Source organism: Papio anubis, chromosome 6 (assembly GCF_008728515.1).
Source record: "Papio anubis isolate 15944 chromosome 6, Panubis1.0, whole genome shotgun sequence".
In the NCBI taxonomy this organism is placed as follows: Eukaryota; Metazoa; Chordata; class Mammalia; order Primates; family Cercopithecidae; genus Papio; species Papio anubis.
Genome location: NC_044981.1, coordinates 109,834,821 through 109,861,204, shown reverse-complemented (window position 1 = coordinate 109,861,204; position 26,384 = coordinate 109,834,821). Strand labels below are relative to the sequence as shown.

At 36.2% G+C, this 26,384-nt stretch overlaps 1 protein-coding gene across 19 annotated transcripts in view; it reads right to left on the bottom strand.

The window, feature by feature from the left end:
* SYNE1 (spectrin repeat containing nuclear envelope protein 1) overlaps positions 1 to 26,384 on the bottom strand; it is a 523,271-nt gene that overhangs the window by 444,572 nt on the left and 52,315 nt on the right. The window contains exon 1 of one of the 19 annotated variants that reach the window (XM_021936845.2): positions 6,026 to 6,403. The exons of the other annotated variants lie outside the window; for them this stretch is intronic. Within the exon in view, the coding sequence (XP_021792537.2) occupies positions 6,026 to 6,065 (40 nt within the window). The 5' untranslated portion in view covers positions 6,066 to 6,403. Of the gene's footprint in view, positions 1 to 6,025; positions 6,404 to 26,384 lie in introns of those variants that run through there. 19 annotated transcript variants of the gene reach the window in all.

Sequence of the window (26,384 nt, the reverse complement as noted above, 5' to 3'; positions counted from 1 at the left end):
TAATCTTCTAATAAAGAAGCTAAGTGAGCTAAAGGAGAATACAGAAAGGCAACTAACCCAAATCTAGAAACAACACCTGAAAAAAATTAGAAGTTCAACAGAGAGACAGAAGCCATACAAAAGAACCAAACAAGAATTCTGGAGCTGAAGAACATAATAACTGAACTGAAAAAATTGCATAGACAGCTTCAAAAGTAGGCTCAATCAAATAGAAGAAAGAATTAGCAAGCTTGAAGACAGGCTTGACATTATTCAGTCAGAAGATCAAGAAGGGGAAAAAAGGATGAAAAGGGAAGAAGAAAGCCTACGGAGCATATGAAACACCATAAAGCTAATCACTATACATATTATAGGAGTTTCAGAGGAAACAGAGAGAAAGAAGAAGAAAGCTTGTTTAAAAAAAATAATGTCAGAAAACTTCCCAGATCTAGAGAGGGAAATAAACATTAATATCTCTGACTACCAAGAACCCTAAAAAGATTAAACATAAAGAGATCTTCACCAATATATATTATAATCAAAGTTTCAAAAGTCAAAGACAAAGAATTTTGAAAGCAACTAGAGAAAAGTGATTTGTTACATATAAGAGAAACTCCATGAGATTACAAGCAGTTTTCTCCGTAGAGACCTTGCAGGCCAGGAGAAAGTGGGATAATATAGTCAAAGTGCTGGTGGGGGAAAAATACTGTCAACCAATAATACTATATCCAGAAAAGCTGTCTTTAAGAAATGAAGAAGTGCTAAAGATCTTCCTAGATAAACAAAAACTGTGGATGTTAGTCCCTACTAGAACTACCTTACAAAAAGTGTTAGAGTTCTTTGAGTTAAAAGAAAGCTAACTAACAAAATGAAATTATATGAAAGTAAAATCTCATTGTAAAGGTGACAGTATAGTCAAATTCACAATATCATAATACTGTAATGGTGTCATAAAAGTCACTTTAATATAAAAGTTAAAAGACAAAAGTATTAAAGACAACTATAGCTACAATAATTTGTTAATGGATACACAACATAAAGAGATGTAAATTGTGACATTAATAACGTAAAACATAGGGAGAGGAGAAGTTATAGTGTAGAATTTTTGTTTGCAGTCAAAGTTAAATTGTTACCAGCTTAAAGCAGACTATTATAACTATAAGAGGTTTCATGTAAGCCTCATGTTACCAAAAAGAAAAAATCTGTAAGTAGATGCACAAAGATAAAGGAATTAAAACATACCACCACAAAAGAAAAATCATCGAATCACAAGAGGATGGCAAGAGAGGAAGAATGGAATAAAATAACTGCAAAATAGAAAACAATTAACAGTATGTCAGTACTGGGTCCTTACCTACCAATAATGATCTTAAAAGTAAATGTACTAAATTCTTTAATCAAAAGACAAAGAGTGGCCAAATGGATTAAAAAGTATAAGATCTAACTATATGCTGCCTACAAGAGATTCACTTTAGCTTTAAGGAAGCACACAGTCTGAAAGTAAAGGTATGGATTAAGAAATTCCATGTAAATGGTAAGCAAAGAAGAATAAGGATGGCTATCCTTACATCACACAATGTAGATTTTAAGTCAAACACTGTCAAAAGAGACAAGAAGATCATTATATAATGACAAAAGGATCAATTCACCAAGAGTATATAACAATGTAAGTATATATTTACCCAACATCAGAGCACCTTAATATATAAAATGAATGCTAACAGAACCAAAAGAAATAAACAGCAATATGAGAATAGTAGCAGATTTTAGTACTTCACATTTGACAATGGATAGATCATCCTAACAGAAACTCAATAAGGAAACAATAGATTTGAAGAACACTATAAACCTAAACAATCTAACAGACATATATAGAACATTCCATCCAGCAACAGCAGAATACACATTCTTTTCAAGTGCACACAGACCATTCTCCAGGATAGATAATATATTTATATATTAGACCACAAATCAAGTCTTAACATATTTAATTTTTACTTATGTATTTATTCTTAGAGAGAGGGTCACATCTGTTGCCTAGTCTAGAGTGCAGTGGCACTCACTGTAGCCTAGAATTCCTGGGCTCAAGCAATCCTCCCACCTCAGCCTCCTGAGCAGCTGCTGGGATTACAGCTGAGTGCCACCATGCCCAGCTAATGTTTTAAAAAAATTTTTGTAGAGACAGGGTCTCGCTATGTTGCCCAGGCTGGTCTAGAACTCCTTACCTCAAGCAATCCTCCCACCTTGGCCTCCTAAAATGCTGTGATTACAGGCATGAGGTATTGCTGTCTGGCCTCCTATCATATTTAAGAAAGTTGAAATAATATCTTCTCTTTTCTAACCACAAAAAAAAAAAAAAAAAAAAAAAAACAAGAGATCAGTAACACGAAGAAAATTGGAAAATTCTCAAGTATGTGGAAATTAAACAATTCATTGGGCCAAAAAATAAAAGGGAAATAAAAAATATCTTGAGATGAATGAAAATGGAAATACTCCCTACAAAAACTTAAGAGATGCAACCAAATAAGTTCTAAGAGGATGGTTCATAGTAATAAATGCCTATTTTTTAAAAAAGAAAGATTTTAAGCAACCTAATTTTATACCTCAAGGAGCTAGCAAAAGGAGAAAAACTAACCCCAAACTTAGGAGAAGGAAGGAAATAACTAAGATCAGAGCAGAAATAAATGGAATCGAGACTAGAAAACAACAGAAAAAAATCAATGAAACTAAGAGTTGGTTTTTGAAAAGATAAACACAATTACAAACTTTTAGCTAGACTAAAGAAAAGAAAGGAGGTTCAAATAAATAAAATAAGAGATATTATAACTGATACTACAGAAATATAAGGGATCATAAGAGAATATATGAACAGTTATACATCAACAAATTGGATAATCTAGAAGAAATGGATAAATCCCAGACACATACAACCTACCAAAACTGAATCAAGAAGAAATAGAAGGCTGGGCGTGGTGGCTCACACCCCAAATCCCAGCACTTTGGGATGCCGAGGTGGGCAGATTACTTGCGATCAGGAATTCAAGACCAGCCTGACCAATATGGTGAAACCCCATCTCTATCAAAAATACAAAATAAATAAATAAATAAATAAATAAATAAGCTGGGTGTGTGGTGGCATGCACCTACAGTCCCAGCTACTTGGGAGGCTGAGGTGGGAGAATGACTTAAACCTGGGAGGCAGAGGTTGCAGTGAGCTGAGATGGCACCATTGCACTCCCACCTGGGTGACAGAGTGAGATTCCATCTCAAAAGAAAAATAAAAGTAGAAGAAATAGAAAATCTGAGCAGAACAATAATGACGAAGGAGATTGAAGTAGTAAGAAAAAATCTTTCAACAAAGAAAATCCCAGGACCTGATGGTTTTATGGGTGAATTCCACCAAACATTTAAAGAAAAACTAATACCAATCTTTCTCACACTGTTTAAAAAATTAATGAGAATGAACCACTTCCACACTCATTTTATAAGGCCAGTGTTACTCTGATACTAAAGCCAGATCAGAATACAAGAAAAGAAAATTACAAGCCAATATCTCTGATAAACATAGACATGAAAATTCTCAATGACACACTAGCAAACCAAATTCAACACGACCATGGTCAATGAGATTTATACCCAAGATTCAAGAACGGTTCACTATATGTAAATTAATCAATGTGATACACCATAATAACAGAATGAAAGATAAAAGTCATATGATCATCTCAATAGATACATGAAAAGCATCTGACAAAACTTAGCATACTTTTATGATTAAAAACTCTCAAAAAATTAGGTACAGGAGAAATGTATCTGAACACAATAAAGACCACATAAGAAAAGCTTACAACTAATAGTATAGTGAATAGTAAAACGTTGAAAATGTTTCATCCAGGATCAAGGAAAAGACAAGGCTGCCCAATCTCACATAGTGCTATGTTCTATTCAACATAGTACTGAAATTCCTACCCAAATCAATTAAGCAAGCAAAAGCAATAAAAGGCACCAAAATCAGAAAGGAATAAGTAAACTTTTGTTTGCAGATGACATTATCTCATATAGAGTAAACCCTAGACTCGGCCAAATAAACTGTTATACCTGATAAATTAAGTTATAGGGTACAAAATTAACATACAAAATTCAGTTGCATGTCTATACATAAGCAATGAACTATCCAAAAAGACATTTTTTATTTTTTTCAAAAAATAATTTTTAAAAATATTCTATTCACAATCACATAAAAAAGAATAAAATACTTAAGAGTTAATTTAACCAAGGAGATAAAAGCTCTGTATAATGAAACAATAAAGCATTGATGCAAAAAACTGACAAGGCAAATACATGAAAAGATATTTCCTTTTATGGATCAGAAGAATCAATATTGTCAAAATGTTCATATTACCTTAAATGATCTACAGATTCAATGTAATTCCTATCAAAATTCCAATGGCATTTTTAATAGAAATAGAAAAAAAAAGTCCCAAAAATTGTATGGAACCATCAAAGACCATGAAGCAATTTTAAGGAAAAAGAATAAAGCTAGAGGCATACTTCCTGATTTTAAATTATATTATATAGCTATCGTGATCAAAACTGCATGGTACTGGTGTAAAAAAACAATACATGGAACAGAAAGCACAGAAATAAACCCATATATAATATTCAGTCAATTAATCTTTGAAAAAGGCATCAAGAATACACAATGGAGAAAGACTGTCCCTTCAGGAAATGGTGTTAGGAAAACTGGCTATTCACATGCAAGAAAGTGAAACTGGATCCTTATTTTACAACATACACAAAAATCAACTCAAAAATGGATTAAAGATTTAAATGTAAGTCCTGAAATCATAAATATACTAGAAGAAAACACGGGCAAAACAGCTTCTTGATACTGGACTACACAATGATTTTCCGGATATAACCTTACAAGCACAGCCAACAAAGCAAAAATAGGCAAACAGAAGTGCACCAAACTAAAAAGCTTCTGCACAGCAAAGGGAACATCAACAGAGTGAAGAGACCACCTAGGGAGTCGAGAAAATATTTGCAAACCACACAATTGATAAGGGATTAATATGCAAAACATGTTAGAAACTCAAAAACTTAATAGCAGGAAAACAAAAAAATGGGCAAAGGACCTGACTGACTAGACGTTTCTCAAAAGAATACATACAAATGGCCAATTACAAGAAAAAATGCTCAACATCACAAAACATCAGGGAAAGCAAGTTAAAACCACCGTGAGACATCACCTCATGCATTACGATGCGTATTATCAAAACAACAAAAGGTAACAAGTGTTGGTGAGGATGTGGAGAAAAGGAAACCCTTGGACATTGTTGGTGGGAATGTCAATTATTAAAGACATTATGGAAAATGGTATGAAGGTTTCTCAAAAGAATTAAAAATATGACCCAGGATTCCCACTACTGAGTATGTATCCAAAGGAAATGAAATCAGTATATCACAGAGACATCTGCACCACCATATGCCCTGCACACTATTCACAACAGCTAAGATGTGGAATCAGTCTGTCTATTGACAGACAAATGGATAAGAGGGATAGCATTAGGAGAAACACCTAATGAAGATGATGAGTTGATGGGTGCAGCAAACCACTATGGCACATGTATACCCATGTAACCTGCACATTCTGCGCATGTATCCCAGAACTTAAGGTATATATATATATTTTTAAAACCCTAAATATCAATCATCTAAATTTTCACTATTCAGGCTTTCACTATAAATACTGGTTTTAGGTTTTCCAAAATGATGAGTGTAAATCAGTATTATTCATTTCACTTCCACTAGTTTTAGATTCAGATACAATAGGAAGAAAAGATTTTAAACTTTTAGAGTTCTTTTAATGTCTACTCCACACATTCATTTTTTGGTACCAAGTATTTCAACTCAAATTACAATAAAGGAAAAAGAGTACACACACACACACAAACACACACACACACACACACACACACAAAGAGAGAGAGACAAAAAGAGAGAGGGAGAAACACACATGCAGACAACAATAACAAAATAGTACCTTTTATCATACCCGGAGTCTTGCAGTTTGTTTTTATCATATCTCACCTATTTTACTGACTTTGGCAAATTATCCTAATTCAGTCGTATCTAAACCAAACACAGCTTTCAGCTTTCACCCAGGGAACTTCCAACTCCCTAGCGGCATTCTCCTGATATTATCACTATAGCAACATCTCTATAAAAGCATACTATTCTTCCCTCATTCTTCATCCTTACCCCCTGCTTACTAGCCAAATGCACCGCTCCCCAGTGCCAGCGTGTCTACAAAGACAGTGTTCATATCGATTTACAAAAAGTGCTTCAGATGCACTTTTGGTGAAAAAAAAAGAGAGACATTTTTCATCTGATATTTAGAAAATTAGGCATTTTATCTTGTTAAAATCCTAGTGTTGATTGTGGTAATCATTTCACAATAAGAAATATATCAAATAATCACATCGCACACCTTGAAAAGATATATTGTGTGTGCATATATATATATATATACAATTTTTATTTAATCTCAATAAAGCTGGAAAACAATTAAAAATTGTTATAACTTTTAAGGGACTTTTGTTGGAAAAAAAATTATCCAACTTATAAAAACTTCCAGAATTGTTACTTTAGAAATTTAATTTTGGAATTTGGGAGAAGAAACTAAATGGACATTTTTTAGATCACTGTTACCTGGGCATTTAATTTCTAGTATTTATATTTACACAAGATATAATCTTGTTTATTTCTGATTTGTTCTTTGAGCTTTCTGGAATTTTTCCCATATATCTAATATTGCAAAACACTCATTACAAATTATAATTGCCATACTAGAAATACACATAGCAAGTTGCCAAGAGAATCACACCATTTTTTTTCTGAAACTTGCAAACAATATTGGAGAGGTTTGACATTACTTAAGCACGTAAAATATCAGTTAAAGAAAGAGCGATACAAAGGACAAACAAATATAGGTGTAAGAATGTACAAAGAGTATTTTTTAAATTCCATTTTATGCTGCCTAAGACAATTGAAGACAAGATTTTTAAGCAAGAAATGTTTACAGATGTGTGAGACTCTCCAGGTCTAGAATCAAATAATTCCTTGGCCTGGGATTTCAAGGCAAAACACGAATCAGTTGTATCCTACTCATGCCTGTTAAAACAACATCACAAACAAAATCATTGGTAAAAATGTTTCTGACTCATGTAGGGTAAGGAATGCTTGTTTTTTGTTTGTTTTGGTTTTGGTTTGAGACAGGGTCTCACTCTGTCACCCAGGCAGGAGTACAGTGGAACAATCTGGGCTCACTATAGCCTCAACCTTCCAGGCTTGAGTGATCCTCCCACCTCAGCCTCCCAAGTAGCTGAGACTACAGGGGCATGCCACCGCACCCGGCTAATTATGTATTTTTTGTAGAGACGGGTTTTGCCATGTTGTCCAGCTGATCTCGAACTCCTGAACTCAAGTGATCTGCCCACCTTGGTCCCCCAAAGTGCTGGGATTACAGGCATGAGCCACCGTGCCTGGAGAGGAATGTTTATTGTAACATCAAATTTGTTAACCCCCAAAAGTTTGCTTATAAAAAATGTTAACTATTCTCATGATTTATAGGGGAAAAAATCAAACTGACTCACAGATTTTGGGATCTAGGAGTGCAGCAGATCCAACTCGGGATCCCAGCATCATCATTTACTGCAAGAATTTCAAAAGGTGACTTCGCCACTTTATAGCTTCATTTAGCCGTATGTAAAATAGAGACACAAATAATAATGAATGCCTCCTAGAATCACTGTAAATTCTTATTTGGTATTCACTTAAGACCCAGAAAAGGGTCAAAGGTTGCTAAACTTTGCTTTAAAACCTTCCCTTTTTCAGACAAGTTCCCTGCTGAAATTAAAAAAAAAAAAAAAAAGGAGGCTCTAAGGAAGGACATATTTCTTAAAAACTGAAAAAATAAGAGGAGATGGTTTTCAACTGCTTTACAAATAGGATTCCTTGTTCTTTCCAATTTTTCACTTAAGCCTTATTTCCATTTGGAAATCCAGTTACTCAGTGCCAACTAAGGGCGAGGAACTGTGGGGATAAAAAGTTAGAATAAACATGGTTTGTAGCCTTAAATGAGGACCAGGCTTCTTAAATGACTCAAGAGACATTTACTGCACACAAATTATGTGCAAAGCACTGACTACATACATGGGTGATGGGAGCAGAGGACACAGGGGCAAGGAGAAAAAGAAGATACAAAACCTAAACCTAATGTCCTTGTAAACTTAGTTTCTTTACATCCTTGAAAATTATTTTTTTCCTCCACAGCACTACAGCTGTGTACAGGGGAAAACAGGTGAAGAAGCACCAAGCAAACATAGCAGCTTCTAGCTCCTTACCCCTCCAGTGTTGAACGTGCGGTGTGTGTGAAAACCAAGGTTTCTTGAAAACAAAGGTTAAGCATCCCAGTCCACTGAGATAAGACTGAAGGAACAAGGGATGACATGGGGGTAATACAGGGTTTGCGGGCGGGTTTGAGAAAAACATGTTCTGTCTTCTCAAGCTGAAGCGAGCAACTAGCATGACCTTTCTTTGTATTTTCGTTTTGCACTGTCAAGGCCAATGTTGTTTCTTTTCAGGAAGAAACAATACCAGCTTTGAGAAAAAATATCCACGTAAAAAAACATAGCAGCAATTAAGAAGTGTGAGAGGAAGGGAGGTGCAGAGGGGACACAGGAAGACCCAAGGGCAGCAAAATATAGATTCAGAGGCGATTTGAGTCCATCCACTACCTTTCAAATTAAATTAAAAGCATGGTTGAAAGAGCATTTTGGCACTAAATCTTAAATTCACAGTGCTGTAGGATAAGGCTTAGTGGAATTACCAACAGAGTGTGGATGCCAAATGGACATCAGGCAGGAAGAGAAACCACAGATGCATTTTCAGCAAGGTGTCTTTACGGGATTACTCCACCTAGAGCTTGGCCGGACTCAAATATTAATTTCACAAACAACTGCAGTTGTAAGAGTGACTTCCATTATTTAAGCGTCTAATCTCAGGTAGAATAACAATCCACAAACCCTTTGTTTTGTGGCACTGCCAAGCATCTTTTGTTTTTCTACATTATTCTATATTATTTTAAACATTAACATGTTATTGAATATGTTTAAGGTGTATTACATGATGTTTTTAAATACATAGTGAAATAATTACTATGGTCAAGAACACTAACATATCCATCTCTTCACATACTCTGTGTGTGTGTGTGTGTGTGTGTGTGTGTGTGTGGCGCAACCATGTACACTTTGACCCACATCTCCCTAACCTGCCCCCTCCCCCTGCACCTGTTAACTGCTGTTCTACTCTCTGTTTCTATGCATTTGACTTTTTTTACATTTATTGTGTAAGTGTCATGCAGTATTTTTCACTTAGTACAAGTCTTCTAGGTTCATCTATGTTGTCAAAAGTCACAGGACCTCCTTCTTTTTAAAAGCGGAATAATATTCCATTATATATATGCCACAATTTCTTCATCCATTCATTTGTAGATGGATGAATGCTAAGCATAACCATTTTAATCATTCTACTAATAACTCAGTCAATGAAAAATATTTTCTTTTCCCATTATAATATAAAACTGTACATTATTTTGTTTTCCTAACCTACACAGTGCTGACATTTCTCTTTAATAGTTAAGATCTTAATTCGCCTTTGGTGAAGTATATATAACAGATAATTTGGATGCTTCTATTGATTTTTTGGCTCCATTATTAGCACTGAGTCCTTCTACCATCTGCTGAAGCAAAGGCAACAGAGAAGGATAAAAGAATAAAAGAACAGAGTATTTTTTCATCTGCCATGATGCCCCGAGCCTGAAACTCTCCTGCTATTGCAATGCTAACTAGTTATTATAGCAGTAACTTTGCACTTAGAGATTTTTGTGCAAAATCCAAGAAAAAAAAAGTGATCTTTACTGTCAAAAAATAGCTTCCTGGGTGCTTTCTGGAGAAAAGGAGGGCGGTCTGACTTCCTCATGTAGAAAATCTCAGATATGAAAAAGAAAAACAACAAGGGAAGGGAACACATCACTTGTCCTATCAAATATTAAAAATAAGATTTAAAATGTACATTAATTAAAGCAATGTGGTAAGAGAGAAAGAACACACCATAGGATGCAATGAAATACACAGTCCAGAAAGAGACTTGTGTCTATCCAGACAAAACGAGAAAGATCATTCAATGCATAGTTTATGGAAAACCCGAAGGCAAATAAAAGTAGACAAAAAATCATTGAGAACCTCACTTTACACCAAAATAAATTCCAAATGGCTTAGGGAATTAAAATAAACTATAACAACTACCTGAAAATGCAGTAAATATGCTTAATAATGAAGAAAGACATTTTAGGCCTAAAAATAACTAAAGAGGAATAGGTTTAATTACATAAGAATTAAAAAATGCATACTCAATGTATTATAAACATAAAGGCAAAGAGTATAGTGAGAAAATACATGCTAAAAATATGAGTTAAATTTTTATTTAATTTAATTTATTTATTTATTTATTTATTTATTTATTTTGAGATACAGTCTCTCGCTCCTTTTATTTAATTAATTTATTTATTTATTTATTTATTTATTTATTTTGAGATACAGTCTCTCGCTCCTTTGCTCAGGCTGGCTGGAGTGCAGTGGCACGATCTCAGCTCACTGCAACCTGTACCTCTGGGTCCAAGTAATTCTTGTGCCTCAGCCTCCCGAGTAGCTGGGACTACAAATGTGTACCATCACACCCGGCTAATTTTTGTATTTTTAATAGAGATGGAGTTTCACCATCTTGGCTAGAGTGGTCTTGAACTCCTGACCTCAGTTGATCTACCTGCCTTGGCCTCCCAAAGTGCTGAGATTGCAGGCATGAGCCACTATGCCTGGCCTATTTATTTATATTTAGAGACAGGGTCTCTCTGTGTACCCAGGATAGACTGCAGTGGCTATTCACGGGTGCAGTCAGCACACTGCAGCCTCCAACTCCTGGTCTCAGGGATCCCCCTGTCTCAGACTCCTGAGTAGCTAGAACTACAGGCTCTTGCCACTGCACCTGGCTTAGAATTTTAAATAAAATCAATGAGAAAAACTTTCAGTCCCATTACATTTGTAAGCAAAGATGTGGACCAGCAATTCACAAAATGGTCTTTAAAACATGTGAAATAAAGTTTTACATTATTCAATTTAAAAAACAATGAGATAAGCATAATATCCAGGGGTAACTTTTAAACAAAAAAAAAAAAAGAGATTTTGAGCTGTAATAAGTTGCCATTTTTGAAAGCCAGTATTTTTAACTCATATAATGAAGATTAAGTAACATTAATGAATTAGTTCTTTATTGCTCCTGGTCTCAGTATTATCACACATCAGTGGTCCTTAAAGTGCTCAGAGCAGCAGCAGCAGCACCACCTGGGAACTTGTTAGAAATGTAAATTCCTGGCTCCAATCCTGACCTACAGAAGCAGATCAGCAATAGGCTTTAACAAGACTCCCAGGTGATTCTTATGCACAATCAACTCTGGGGATCACTGTATGGATCATAAGCTGTAGAAAATGTTGTGGTGCAGTGGTTCACAGCATGCATCCAATTTCCTGGGTTTAGTTTCATCATCACCTTGTGGGCAAGTTATCTAGATTCTCCTTTCAGTTTCCTCATCTGTGAAATGGAGATAATGATGACACTTGCCTCATAAGGTTGTTGGTAGGATAACAGGAGTTTATGTTTGAAAAGCACATATATCCGTGCTTATATAGCTTAGTCTATTGTTACATTTAAATTTTTTAAGTAAGTTGAATAAAGAAGGGAAAAGACCATATTTTAAAATTTTAAAAATAAAGATAATCAATAATCACACTGTGGGAAATGACAACTAGATTTGCATATCTGTAGTAGAACAGAAAAAGTAGGTCATAAGCAGCTTTAGGAATGATGAGAAGAAATGGAGGAAGAAAAAAGAATATACACAAGCTGCATCCAAAATACTCTCAAATACTCTGCCAGTGGAGAGCCACACATATAATTAATTCAGAGATCTTCTTGGAGATGGCCCTAAAAGTGTGAATTCTTGCACTCTGCCTAAAACAATTTGGGAATATAAACCACCTCTCTTTGATGGTAAAGATATGTTAGTTTGATTTTCGATGCTAATAAAATAGCTGTAGAAACAAGTCTTGAGGCCATACTTTCATAAAATAAATACACCTTTATTAAATTACAGGTGATCTGAATATGGTCTTAGCCCATCATGAAGATGTGTTCTTAGTTACTTCAGTCTACTGTATAGACTGACCTACCATTTAGTTTACAATTTAGTTTCTGAAATAATTTCAAAACAAAAAGTGTAAGTCTAGCAATTATTTCGTGCTGTCTAGACCCTGTGTGACAACTCTGCTGAATTCTTCAATTATTTCCATGTTAATAATAGCTAAATAGATCATTATGAAGTCACAGCAAAATAAAATACACAATCTTCCATTTTCCATGTACTTTTGCTCCTATGTTCTTGTTCAGCACCAAGCAATACAGAAGTTAAAATAGTAATATTTCCTCTGTATTATGTAGGTATTTGTCCCAAACACATCAAAATATTTCCATGCTTTCAGAAAAATCTTTTGAGTCTCTGCCTATAAATCATTACTATATCATATATAAAACTCATACTCTTCCTTCTCTGTGTATGATATTTAGCTTCTCTCCTGTGAACAGGATAGCCAGGGAGTTAACATACCTTTTGGGTTAGGTAGATGGGGGAGCCAGTGAGATCTCTGAAAAACAAAAAGGTTGCTAGTTAAAGGCCAAAGTGGTCAACTTGACCCTTTCTGGGAGGTGCAGCCTTGCTGGCACTACAGGCCGGACTTGCTGAGGCCTCTAGTGTCTCAGCACTGGGCTTTTTCCAGTCCTTCATCCCAACCAACTTTGGGATGGGTGGTGTGCTTCACCTATTCCCACCAGGAAGCCGGTCTTGCAGATTACTAACAGCTGTTCCGTTAATCAGAGGCAATTGAAACAATGGTATCCCCTTCCTTCTACAAATTCATAAAGGGAGCTACCTAGGAAGGTTCAGTCCCTACTATCATAAGAAGTCTTTCTTTTGTAGTATACCTCACCAAAGAGAAAGAAAAACAAGCAAACCAAAAAACTGCTATTCACAGCAATAAGTAAGGTAAGCATCTATCTAGGAGCTCTCCCCTAAAGGCACCCAGATGTGGAGGAATTCACATGAGACCGCCCTGCCCAGTCTCAGAAAGGGATACACAAAGGGAGATCCATCCCACTGGTCTGAAAGCAAGGAGGGGACTCTGCTCAGAAATCAAGTTGCTTATTTAATTTGATATTTACTCTGGTCTTTTTTGACCTACACAGTAATACAGAGATATTTTTCAATTGACATCTTTCCATCTCAATTACTTAGTTTCAACAAATTTAACCAGTAAACATTACCTTACAATGTGTTCCATTCCGAGGTTTCTTTTAACCCAAAGGAATGAAAATGACCCCTACTGGGTTTGTCTTCTGAGACTGCTTAAGACCAGGAAACAAAGAACTGATTACTAGGCTTGCTTTTTCAATAACAGCCTTGGCAATGACCTCTAGCTGAGAACTGACACTTGTGTTGAATCTGGCTCTTCAGAAAAGGAAAATCAAGGGAAGAAAGAAAAATTCAATGTGCAGAAACAAACAAACAAAAATACTAGCAATTTCTGAAGGAATGGAGAATATGTGTATGTGAATATGTGTATGTGAATCCTGGAGCACCATGAAATTTAGAGCTACACACCTACAGTCCTTCAGAGGCATTTCATGACAGCTGCATGATGAAGGGGGAGGATTTATATTTAATTTCTATATGTGCATACTTTTTACCCGAAAAAAAGGAAGGAAGAAAGCATGCAAATTACCTTCCTGTCACTAATAAAACGGTGTGATTTAACCCAAAATCCATGACTGTAAAGTACCCACAAAGAGAGAAAGAGAACAGGTCTCAGGAAACAAAATTGTTTTATTATGGCTGTATTTGTATTGGGTCAATTACCGTGACAGAAGAGGCATTCTCCCTGGCAGAGAAAAGATTCACATTTTAGTGTATTTTCTTAAATAATTTAAAAAGGAAAGAGTAACATGTAACTAAATTTAGTTTGTAATCATTTTCTATTTACTTGCTATATGCAACTAACTTGTTATTTTCAATGCATTTTTAGACTTTTTCAATGCTAGTTTGTGCATCATCACAATTTTTAAACATTTCCTTCCCAGGAAATTATCATATTTGCAATTACAATGACAAAACTCTAGTCACTTCCTGAATTAAGGAAGGGGTAGGTGTTGAGGCAGCGTTATCATCGCAATCTTGGACTGGCCTTTTGCCTGAAGCATTTGAAAAGGTAAGTAGAAATCAATATATTTTTGTATAATGCCTACATCTTTAATGACACTTTTGAGGTGTCTGAGTGATATTTCTATTGTCATTGCGTAACATAATACTTAGCATTTTCCTGTAATGAAGTGTAACAATGGAGGTAATGTTACTACCATCTTACCAAAATTCAAACTTCTACAAACCAAAGTATGTTCTATTTTTGTCCATTTTGCCAATTCAGTTCTTCTCACTATTGGTCTTAAAGGCGGGGTCCATTAATTATGTGTATCCAAAATGCACAGCAATCTAATTAGCTGTTAGAACAACTCATTTCAGTCCTAAATGTCTTGCTTTTTATAAAAGTGCTCATTTCCTGTGCCTTATGGGAGAAATTGTTTGGATTGGAAGAGCTTCAATGCCAATAAACAGAATAAGGGAACTCCCAGAATAATAGATTTCTAGAATAAGAGCACTTTTTATGGATTAGGAAACAGCTCCAGAGTCTATGACCCACCCAATGTCACAAAACCAGAATGTCAGTAATAATACGCATCATTGCCGGATACTCAAAAGCTCCTTCCTCTGCAGTTGGAAAGATTCATTACAGAAAAAGTCTTTCCTGAAGGGCAACTCACTTTTGCTAGGGATGAAGAGTAACTTAAGAAGGAGAGAGAGCAGAGGTAAGGGGAATGAATTGGTGTAATGCCAAAAGCTATGGAATAAAAGTTATTTCCTGGTATTTGTTCATGGGTGTTGTGTGTGAATGATGTATATTGGTTTGTTTTCCAGGTCATTTGGTTTATGAGGGAAGGCAGGAAAAGCCCACAGAGCATACAAAAGCAAATCAGCCACAAATTCTGAAAGAGGGAGTTGCGTTTGGTCTAATAAACATTTTAGGAATGTAAACACCTTCTGGGAAGGACATGTCTATTTGACATTCACACCTCATTGTCAACTGCTCGAATTAGATAACACCTAGTTGAATATCCTCAGGCAATGAAAAATTAAGGGTGAAGAAAGAGAAAGGATTACTTTTCTAAGGGTAAGGTACTTAGAGGTGGAGACTCCCCTCTGGGCAGTACCTACTTGAGGTCTCTATAGAGGAGGCTGATGTTTTCAACTGAGAGGAACTGAAGAGAAGTGATGAAAAAGCAGGTTGAAATTCCATTGCTCACAACTCTTCTTCCCTCAGATGACCCCAACTTACCATTCTCTAATTTTGAAAACAGGAAAAAATGTTCAAGAAGATTTAGAACCTATCTTCAAGAAATGTCAAGAATGTAATATTGGGACTGTCATAAATTAAAACTTTTCTGCAGATTTCCCTATAAAAGTCTGTTACCTTGACACTCTAACTCATGTGTTCAAGAATTAGGTTAATTATTTTTTAAAACTTTGAAGAAAATGAAGAAAATGATAAAACTAACTAACAATAGCATCTACCTATCCTAAAAGAGTATGTATCATATACACTAAACTTCTATGACTAAGAAACAAAACAGGTTCATTTTTAGATATAGCATAATAGCATCAAAGCTCTGCTTCACCTGTTGGAACCACAGAACATATTTTAACTTTACAGGTTGTGGGAGTGGGGGGAAGCAAAAACATTAGAGATGTTTGACCAAGCTCTGAGTCATCTCTTTATGAGTTATAGATTCTCAAAAACAAATTACATGAAGTCCCAGACTGTAACTATGGTTTGAGCCTCATAATGGGGTAAGAATGGAGAAAATGGGCCAAATCTATAGTCATGGAATATATAATGGGATATATATAGATATATATGACAGATATAACAAGGCAGGCCTTAGAATTTGGTGGCAAAAGGAGTAGGTTTAGAGAGGAAATATATATATATATAATATTATATATAAAATGTTATATATTATATATAACATTATATATAATATATATAAACTATGTTATATATAATATATAACATTATATATGTTATATAATATATACTATATATAATATGTAATATGTTATATATAATATATAAAATATATTATATAATATGTTTTTTATATATAGGTTGTTTTCATAGATGAGATCTGGAGAGTTGCCTCAGAAATGTGTCTGCACCTCCGCAAAGGCATCTCCAAGCTCAACCCTGTGTAGTTACCTCCTCTTTGCTCTTGTACTTGCCTTTCCTTTCTGAACCTGACAGTTAATTGCTGTAATTGAACAGCAAGGACTGGGGGCCCTTCCTCCTCTTGCTCTTACTTCTTTTATGATGCTTTTCAGTCTTTGTTGGTTGATTAAGTTTAAGCAGTCTGGTAATCAATCCAAATCTTATCTCATTAATTGTACTAAATGAAGCTTTGAGGGAAGGAAAGGATATGAGTATAATAGGTGCTAAGTAAATACCATAGTTGTTTCTCAACCATGGAAAACCCCACTTGAAGGATATACACTTTATATGTTTGCGTGAAAGCATTAAGGTATTTGAAGTATCTAAGGTAATCAAAGTAATTTGCCCCCATGTATAATCTAACTTCTGTTTTTTTCAGGCACACTAACACTTTCAGATTCTTGGGACAGGCACCATTCAGTCAAATCCTTATACAACAGGACTCTTGAAACTTCAGTTCACTCTTAGCTGTTTTCTGTTTGTTTGTTTGTTTTGGTTTGTCTGATTGTTTTTAATTTTATTTTGCTTTTTATTTCTGTGGCTTTAGATTCTTTAAGCCACCATGGAAGTACTTACTTTAAGAGAATAACCTTTGGAATTATGCTTTCTTAAGAAAAATAATGTGAATGAATATATCAAAACATGAAATGTAAGAACTCTTCTATCTTAGCTATAATCCCATCCCTGAATGACACATGATGGTGGCGTGCACAGCTGACGAGGTTTTCTCTAACTCCCATGGTATAGGATGGTGGTCTTCAACCTGGGAATAAATGTCCTAAAGGACTATTTCAAGGAGCAACACCTGATAAAGTTTTTCGTAATATCATACTGCATTGAGCAGACCAATTCTGAAAGAAGCTTTTATTTAGTGGTCTGGCCTGAACTACATGCCTCTAGATTTGTATCTGTCAAAATGTGTTTCATGGACCAATGACATCAGAATGCAATGCTCATTAGAGATGGAGCTTCCTGGGTTCTGCATCAGATGCTCTGAGATTCTCTGAGACAAGGCTTAGAGGTCTGCATTGGAACACACTCCTCATGTCATTCTTATCCGAACTGGAGTTCAAAAACCATAGCTTTAGAATCTTAAAATATTTGTTCAATAATTTAATTATGCAAACTGCTTATAACATTAAAAAGAGAAGTTATATTGCATTTCACTACAGTTCAGTAATCCAATAGGATGTTGTTCCATTTTAAGATTGTGGTGTCAACATAAACATGATCTTTAGAGTCAGAACAGCCTAGGTTTGCCACAGCTCACTAGCTGTGCAACCTTGAACAAGTTTCTCAGCCTATCAGAACATCAGTTTCATCATCTCTGTAATGAGGAAATTATTAACAGCTACCTCACAGGGTTGCTTGAAAGCTAAATGAACAATGTATATGCAAAACACATAGCACAGTGCCTGGAATGTAATAGGCGTTTAATGCATGCTACATGTTATTATTATTATTACTTTCTATCTTAGCAACTTGATGTGACTGTAATCTCTTTTAAAATATTCAGTGTAAACAAACTTTCCCTTATAATTCTTGCAGCATTATTAGTAATGTTCTGGGAAACGGCTATTGCATAATCTGCCAAATAAGAACAAAGTGGACCTTGGCTAATCAGCAAACATGCCTGTGCATGTCTTTCTGGTAGCAATTCAGTCAGCTATTAAATTGTTCCTGCTGTGGTTTTAAAATATATATATATATACCAACTCATCTTTCTTTGCTAATGTTAAATCTAATCCGCATTAGCTGCTTGCTTTGTGCAGTTATTGGTATGCATTCACATTCTGTATCTATAGGATAGAAACAAAATCAATAAAACTTGCTTTGCGTGAGCCAGTGTTCAAGGTCCAACTACAGATTGGGAATAACGAATTAGTAGGCATTTACAGCAGAAATACTAGCACATAGCAGAGTCTTGATTTTTGAGTCCTGCTATGCACAGTTTGCAACACTCCCATGTATTTAGACAGTGCTAGGTTTTTCTTCCAGTCACTCAGTTTCCAAGAGTACATCGTACTCAAGTTTCTTTATGACAAATCGTATGCAATTTGGTGTGTTTTCCTCTCTAAACCTCCTTTTACCACCAAATTAACTTCTAAGGCCTACCTTATTATATCTCTCAGAGGTAAATAACTAAAGAATTAACTACTATGGGATGCAGGCTACCCCAAAAAGACACAGGTATTTTCCAAGTGACATAGGCACACACAGAGCAAAGGCTTTCAAAACCTTGTCATGTTTTGAATCACAGCAGGTATAAGGACAGATAGCCAGATTCTTCACCTTCCTATTAAAATTAGCTACAGGAAGTGGGAAAATTATTTTACACTCCTCTAAACCTGGCTGTCAAGAATTAGTGGAAAAATCCAACTTTGAATTTGTGCTTCCCTGAATGTAATCACATTTAGTCCGATTAGATTAAAGAAGAGTAGATCTCCCTCAAAGCAAACAGGAAATGGAGACACAATTTGACTTCATGATTAAGCACTAACAAAAGATACATGGCAAACAGATTGGGGTCTAAAGCAAATAGCATTTTTAGTAATTTAAAAATAACTTGAGGGACACATACACATATAAAATGCCAGCTTTTATTGTCAATCAAAATTGTTCATATGTTAAGAAGGTATTTTTTGTTATTTCTTTAAATTAATTCGAGCTTCAGATAGGAAGGCTATAATCACTGGAGCTAATAAAGTGTTTTTGTTCTTGACAAAGAATAAAACTTGCTATTGCAAGTGGCTCAACAATAGAAAGAATTTTATTAGAAGCATAATTAATGCAGGGCTTTAAAGAAGTCACACTGCTAACCTAGGGCCCATGGTTTTAGGCAGAAATATGAATACAATTGCCACTTTGCAAGAACTCACCAACACCCATGAAAACAACTGAGTCTAAAAAATGACATCATTACTTCATTTTAAATCATAAAAATATTCTCGGCCAGGCGCGGTGTATCACGCCTGTAATCCCAGCACTTTAGGAGGCCAAGGCAGGCGGATCACGAGGTCAGGAAATCCAGATCATCCTGGCTAACACGGTGAAACCCCGTCTCTACTAAAAACAAAAAAACTAGCCGGGCATGGTGGCGGGCGCCTGTAGTCCCAGCTACTGGGGAGGCTGAGGCAGGAGAAGGACGTGAACCCGGGAGGCGGAGCTTGCAGTGAGCCGAGATCGCGCCACTGCACTCCAGCCTGGGCGACACAGCGAGACTCCGTCTCAACAACAACAAAAAATTCTCTAACTATGAAAATGCTTCTAAACTCTGGTGATTTTCCAGACGGGAGTTGAAGTGAAGGCCTACATTCACTTAGACTGTATCACAACTCCCCATTATTACCAGCTTGAGTTTTCTGGTTTGTTTGTTTGTTTTAATTTAGATTTGTGAACAATATGTCAACAAAATAATTTACTTGTTATACTATACCTTGCCTACTTGCAAAATGCTTATAGTATCCGACAGGCCTTACTTAGAAAGTAACAACCAGAAACAAATGTTTCTTGGAATAACAAACTCCACATCTTCTCTACATCCTGTATTTTTCCGTGTATATTCTGTGATTTGATGCAGTGTTTTTGTGATTGTCAGAGTATATGCGTAAAGTGTCATTCTTTCTACTAAATATATAAATCTAGATAGCAAAAATAGTTTTTTTTGCTACAATAGGCAGTGAAACAATTGTAAACTTTTTTTTTGTTAAATTCATGAAATCTGAAACTATATTTTTTTCACTTTTTAAAAAGTTTTTAAATTATGAAATATTTACAGATTCACAGGAAGTTACATGGAAATACAAAGGAAGATCCCATGTACACCTTCACCCAGTCTCCCCCAATGTTAACAGCTTTCATTACCACAATATCATATCAAAATTTCATATTCTTGGCCTGGTGTGGTAGCTCATGCCTGTAATCTCAGCACTTTGGGAAGCTGAGGTGGGCGGATCACTTGAGGTCAGGTATTCAAGACCAGCCTGGCCAACATGGTGACACCCCGTTTCCACAAAAAAATACAAAAATTAGCCGGGCGTGGTGGCATGTGCCTGTAAATCCCAGCTACTTGGAGGCTGAAGCAGGAGAATCACTTGAACATGGGAGGCGGAGGTTGCAGTGAGCAAAGACTGTGCCACTGCACTACGGCCTGGGCAGCAGAGTGAGACTCCATCTCAAAAAACAAAATAAAAAAACAAAAACAAAAACCCTTCATATTCTTTAATTTCCAGTATCTAACTTTGATTTCAAGATTTCCTTTTGAAATTTTTTAAGGCTTCTTAACCCTATAAAGTCTATAACCCTGTTTTCCTGTTAACTTTCATAATTAAGAATTTGACCTCTGATTACTATGCATACATCTCTTTTATGAATTTATCTAATAACATTTTATATTACTGTCACTTCTCCGTTTATTTCATTAACTTTTTTTTTTAACAGTAAGAGCCATCTTTTGTTTCCAGGTTATTTATTTCAAAATCCATCAAGTCTTTGGAAACAGATATTAATTTAATATTCTCATTTATTTCAGAAGAGATTTGACTTCATATGCCTATAACCAAGAAATGCAAATCTATAGTAAAGATAACGATATTTTACTTACTACTTCTGGCAAAACAGTCTCCATTGGTTTAAATTTAGTAACTGAGAGTATTTCTTTTCTTAAGTCATATTGCAGAAGATTGCATTTTCCAAAGATGACAACAATAATATTTCTGGTCTTACATGCTCTTCCAGAACCTTGTTACTACCCCATTAAGAGGTAGAAACTTTTTTCCTTCCCCTTGAAGTTGGGAGAGCTATTGGGGCTACCGTGACAAGTAGGATATGTAAGAAGTGAGACTGTGTGACTTCTGAGACTAGGTCTTAAAGGCAGAAAGTTCTGTCTGGCTCTTTCTCTTGAGTCACCTGCCTTTGGATCTCAGCTACTATGTTGTGAGAATACCCAGGCCACAGGCAGAGGCCACGTGGCAGATGTTCCAGCTAAAGTCTCAGCCACAGGCCAGAATCAACTGCCAGATATAAGAAGAGAGCTTTCGTAAGATTCCAGCCACCAGCATTTTCTTTTCCTTTCTTACTGCGTCACTTTTGTTTTTCCTTTCCAACTTTTATTTTAGGTTCAGGGGGTACATGCACAGGTTTGTTACACGGGTAAACTGCATGTATTGGGGGTTTAGTATACAGATTATTTTGTCACCCAGGTAATAAGCATAGTACTCAATAGGTAGTTTTTCAATCCTTACCCTCCTCCCATCCTCTACCCTCAAGTAGACCCCGGTGTCTGTTATTCCCTTCTTTGTGTCCATATGCACTCAATGTTTAGCTCCCACTTACAGGTAAGAACATGTGGTATTTGTTTCTCTGTTCCCTTGTTAATTCGCTTAGGGTAATGGCCTCCAGCTCCATCCATGTTGCTGTAAAGGACATGATTTCATTCCTGTTATGGCTGTGTATTATTCCATGGTGTGTACATACCACATTTTCTTTGCCCAGTCCATCACTGATGATCTGATTCCATGCCTTTGCTATTATGAATAGTGCTGCAATGAACATCTGCATGAATGTGTCTTTATGGTAGAACAATTTATATTCCTTTGGGTATATACCCAGTAATGGGATTGCTGTGTCAAATGGTAATTCTGTTTTAAGTTCTTGGAGAAATCTCCAAACTGCTTTCCACAGTGGCTGAACTAATTTACATTCCCATCAGAAATGTATAGGTGTTCCCTTTCTCTCCACAACCTCACCAGCATCTCTCATTTCTTGACTTTTTAGTAATAGCCATTCTAACTGGTGTGAGATGGCAGCTCATTATGGTTTTGATTTGCATTTTTCTGATGATGAGTGATGTCGAGCATTTTTTCATATACTTGTCTGCATGTGTGTCTTCTTATAGAAATGTCTGTTCATGTCCTGTGCCCATTTTTCAATGGGGCTGTTTATTTATTTTGCTAGTTGATTTGTTTAAGTTCCTTATGGATTTTGGATATTAGATCTTTGTCAGATGCATAGTTTGCAAATATTTTCTCCCATTCTGTAGGTTGTCTGTTTACTCAGTTGATAGTTTCTTTTGCTATGCAGAAGCTCTTTAGTTTAATTAGGCCTTGCTTGTCAGTTTTTTTTGTTGCAATTTTGTTGCAATTGCTTTTGGAATCTTCATCATGAAATTTTGGCAGGGCCTATGTCTACAGTGGTATTTCTTAGGTTTTCTTCTAGAGTTTTATAGTTTCAGATTTTACCTTTAAGTCTTTGGTCCATCTTGAGTTGATTTTTATATATGGTGAAAGGAAGGGGTCCAGTTTCAGTCTTCTGCATATTAGCCAGCAGTATTTAAGCCTTCTAGCCGAGGACCCAAGCATTGTGGAGCAGAGATAAGCCATTCCTACTGAGTCCTATCCAAAATTCCTGATGCTCAAAATGTGTGAGAATAATATAAGTGATTGTTTTTTTGCTGCTGAGTTTTGCAATTTGTTACAGAGCCACAAATGACCACAACACATGTACACTTAGATGCAAACATTTGCAGGAAGAGTATTTGGCACTCATTGGGCTACATCTGTTAATACCTGTAATGTTGCTCTTCTCTTGGCTTCTTATACAATGTGTTCCATTCTTCACTGATCAGTTAGTCTCTACTTTGTAAACTTTAGCAAAACCTACCTAAGCAGAGCTAGTTAAAATGAACAATACGTCTTCCAAGGAGGCCGCAGGAACCACTGATGTGTGCAAAGACCTGCTTCCCTGAGAATGCCCTCCACATAGCACTGACAGCTCTCTGAATTCCTGGCCAAGTGCAGCAGGCTAAGCCATGTATGTGCCTGAATCGACTAGGACTTATATGTGCACAGGTATGAGGGGATGCCCTGGTGGGCCAGGGACTGGAATATTGAGAGGGCTTTTCCATCAGCCACAACCTGCGGCCTGTACCTCAAATCAAATGACCTGCCAGTTTCCTGGAGAGAGACCGGAAGTCTCACCAGTAAGTACACAGGAGTCTCTGATGGTGCAAAGAATAATGTCATTCTACAAATATTTACTGAGTAGCCACTGCATCCTAAAAGGATGTAGAGAATTCAGAGTAGGAAAATAACCATGTAAACACACAGTTACTGGGCTGTGAGTACTATAGCAGACATAAGCACACCAACTTCCCACTCCTTATGGCCTCCTCCCTGCACCAATATCTCATCCATCACCTTTGCTTTCATTCCTTGTCCTGTCCTCAGACCTCCCTTTCCAGTTTTAGTGCAAACACCTCATCACTTTCCCTTGATGTTTCTTAAAGGGTACCTAGTGGTCCACCAGCCTAAGAATACTTTGGGGTTTTTGTTAATATTGCAGACACCTGGGTCACTCCAGACTCAATGAGTCAAAATTACCAGTGCTGGGATCCAGGGTTTGAATTTTTATAAATGCCCCCTGCTGATTCTGATGCATCTCTTCTTGTCTTCCCCACTCCAGTCTCTGCTATCCGATTCACTCTTCTTGAGTACCCTAGATTAATTTTTCAGAGCTTGACTCTGATAATATCACTCCCTTGTCACCTTAAAATGGGTTACCAGTGCCTAGCAGCCCTTTTGCTCTATATCCTAGTACTCAAAACTTTTTACAATTTGGCCTCAACCTACTTCCTAGTCATGTCACCAATAACCCACATAGAGCTACTTGTATGACATATAGCTTGCTTCTGCCAAATCATATCCCCTTCCACCCCCCACTTCCCAAACACAGCCTGGACTTCCCTCCAGCTGCCTGCCCGGAGGGAAGTTTTGCAAGTTAGCCTGCCCCTCTGAATACCTTCAGCTCTTCTGTGGCAGCTGGTAAAAATTCTCTTTAGCACCTAGTTCAAAGAAAGTTAAGATCTTCCACAATATCATCATATCCGGAAGTTCTCTTTCCCTTCTCTCAAAATCTGTAGCACCTTGTCTTAAATATTCTCACAGTGTCTCTCACATCCCTCCTTATAGTGACAATATCAGTATTTACCTAATAGCTAGTCCCACTCACCCCCAAAAGTATTCAAATATGTGTATGTATACATGTGTGTGCATAAGTCTGTACACGCACTAAGTTAAATTTTAAAAGCCAAATTTGTATATGTATATACACACACACACATTACACACATACACATACACACACACACACATATATATATCTAACTTTATTTTATTTTAGATTCATGGAGTACATTTGCATGTTTGTCACAGGAGAATATCGGGTACTGGTGGAGACTGGGCTTCTAGCGTTCCCATTACCCAAACAGTGAAAACTATCTGATAGGTTATTTTTCAATCATCAGCCACCTTCCATCCTTCCCTTTTTTGGAGTTTTCAGTCTCTATTACTTCCATCTTTTTTTTTTAAATACTTCATCTTCGTTAAAGAGTATACTGGCCACTTATATATATTGTGACCTTTTCAAAATTTGCTAAAATTTATAATTCTACAATATAAATTTATTTCATAATTTCTAAATACTTTGTAGAAAGTTGCAATCATATTTCAAATTTTTCATCAGATTATTATATTTAGTAATTGTTTTGCTATGAATACAAACAAAATCATGATGTGCTATTAGAATCAAGTTGGTACTTTGTTAGAGTGGAGAGATTCCAAACTATTATAAATCTTACACATTTTATAATTATTTTGTTGATAAAGACCAATACATAAGCTGCTACTTAGTAATATAAAAGTTACTTTGCACCAAAGGGAATACATTAAACATACATTTTGAGTTACCGTTACTCGGATCCTAAATCAGTGACCCTCATTAAGGAACCACCGTGTGTTGGGACTTCTAGTGTGCCCTGGCTTCATGCGTCACATCCTAAAATGAAGGTCACTCAGGGTGGAGGAGCGTTTAGGACCATCGCAACTTTCCCTTTCTCACATCCCCAACCCATCCCTGTCTCCCTGGGAGGACAGGCTTTGCAGTGACATCTCTGTCATTACTAGTTGGGCATCATTACCTCACTGTCCTGAGGCCCATTCCCTTATTTATGAGAATAAAAACAGTGTCACCAGCTTTCTATTTCTTTTCTCATTTAACAAATGTTTATTAATCACAAAACACCAAAAATAAATATTTAGTAACAGTGTTGTTTCTAAGCATGTTGTCCATTCATTCACTCCTTCAACAAATGCTTGTTAGGCAGATAAAAATGCATATTCTATTTATGGAGTCCGTGTTCATAGATACAGAAAATGTTAGAGCTGAGAGGGAATATAAGGATCATCATGTTCGACACTCTTAGTTTGCATAGGGAGAAATCCAGGTCCACAGAGCATAACCGACTGTCTTACCTGGAAGTTTGCTACATCAGGGCAGAAAGTCAGGTTTTATGACAGGTCACTATTTTTTCCAGTAGGTCATCTGACTCTTCCCAATACATGGTAGGTGTTCCAATCCTGTTCTAAAGATGTGCTGTATGTTTAGATTAAGCGTATAGGAGTTATTAAATTTGAGTTGGAAATATGAAAATGACTGCACAATTTTGTATCTTTAAAAAAATGCGTATTTTTAGTGCTATCCCCTGAAAAGACTAAAGCAATGATGACCCAGTAGCAATGAGCATCCTTAGCAGTCAATTAAATAGCCTGTAATAGCATTTCCAACAAAGAGGAACAACAAAGAGATCCTTAAGGAATAAATAACTCTTAGTTTGTGGCATTATTTTGAGTGTCACCAGCTTTCTAAGGTTACTTTGAGGATTGGGCAGAATAATAGGAAATCCATAAATGTTGCCTGTTTCATTACAACAATTTCAATGCGTGGGACCTTTATCAGGAAACTTAGAGAAACAGAAGACGCCTTACTTCCAGAGACTGGTAAACAGGCTGTGTCTGCTTTTAC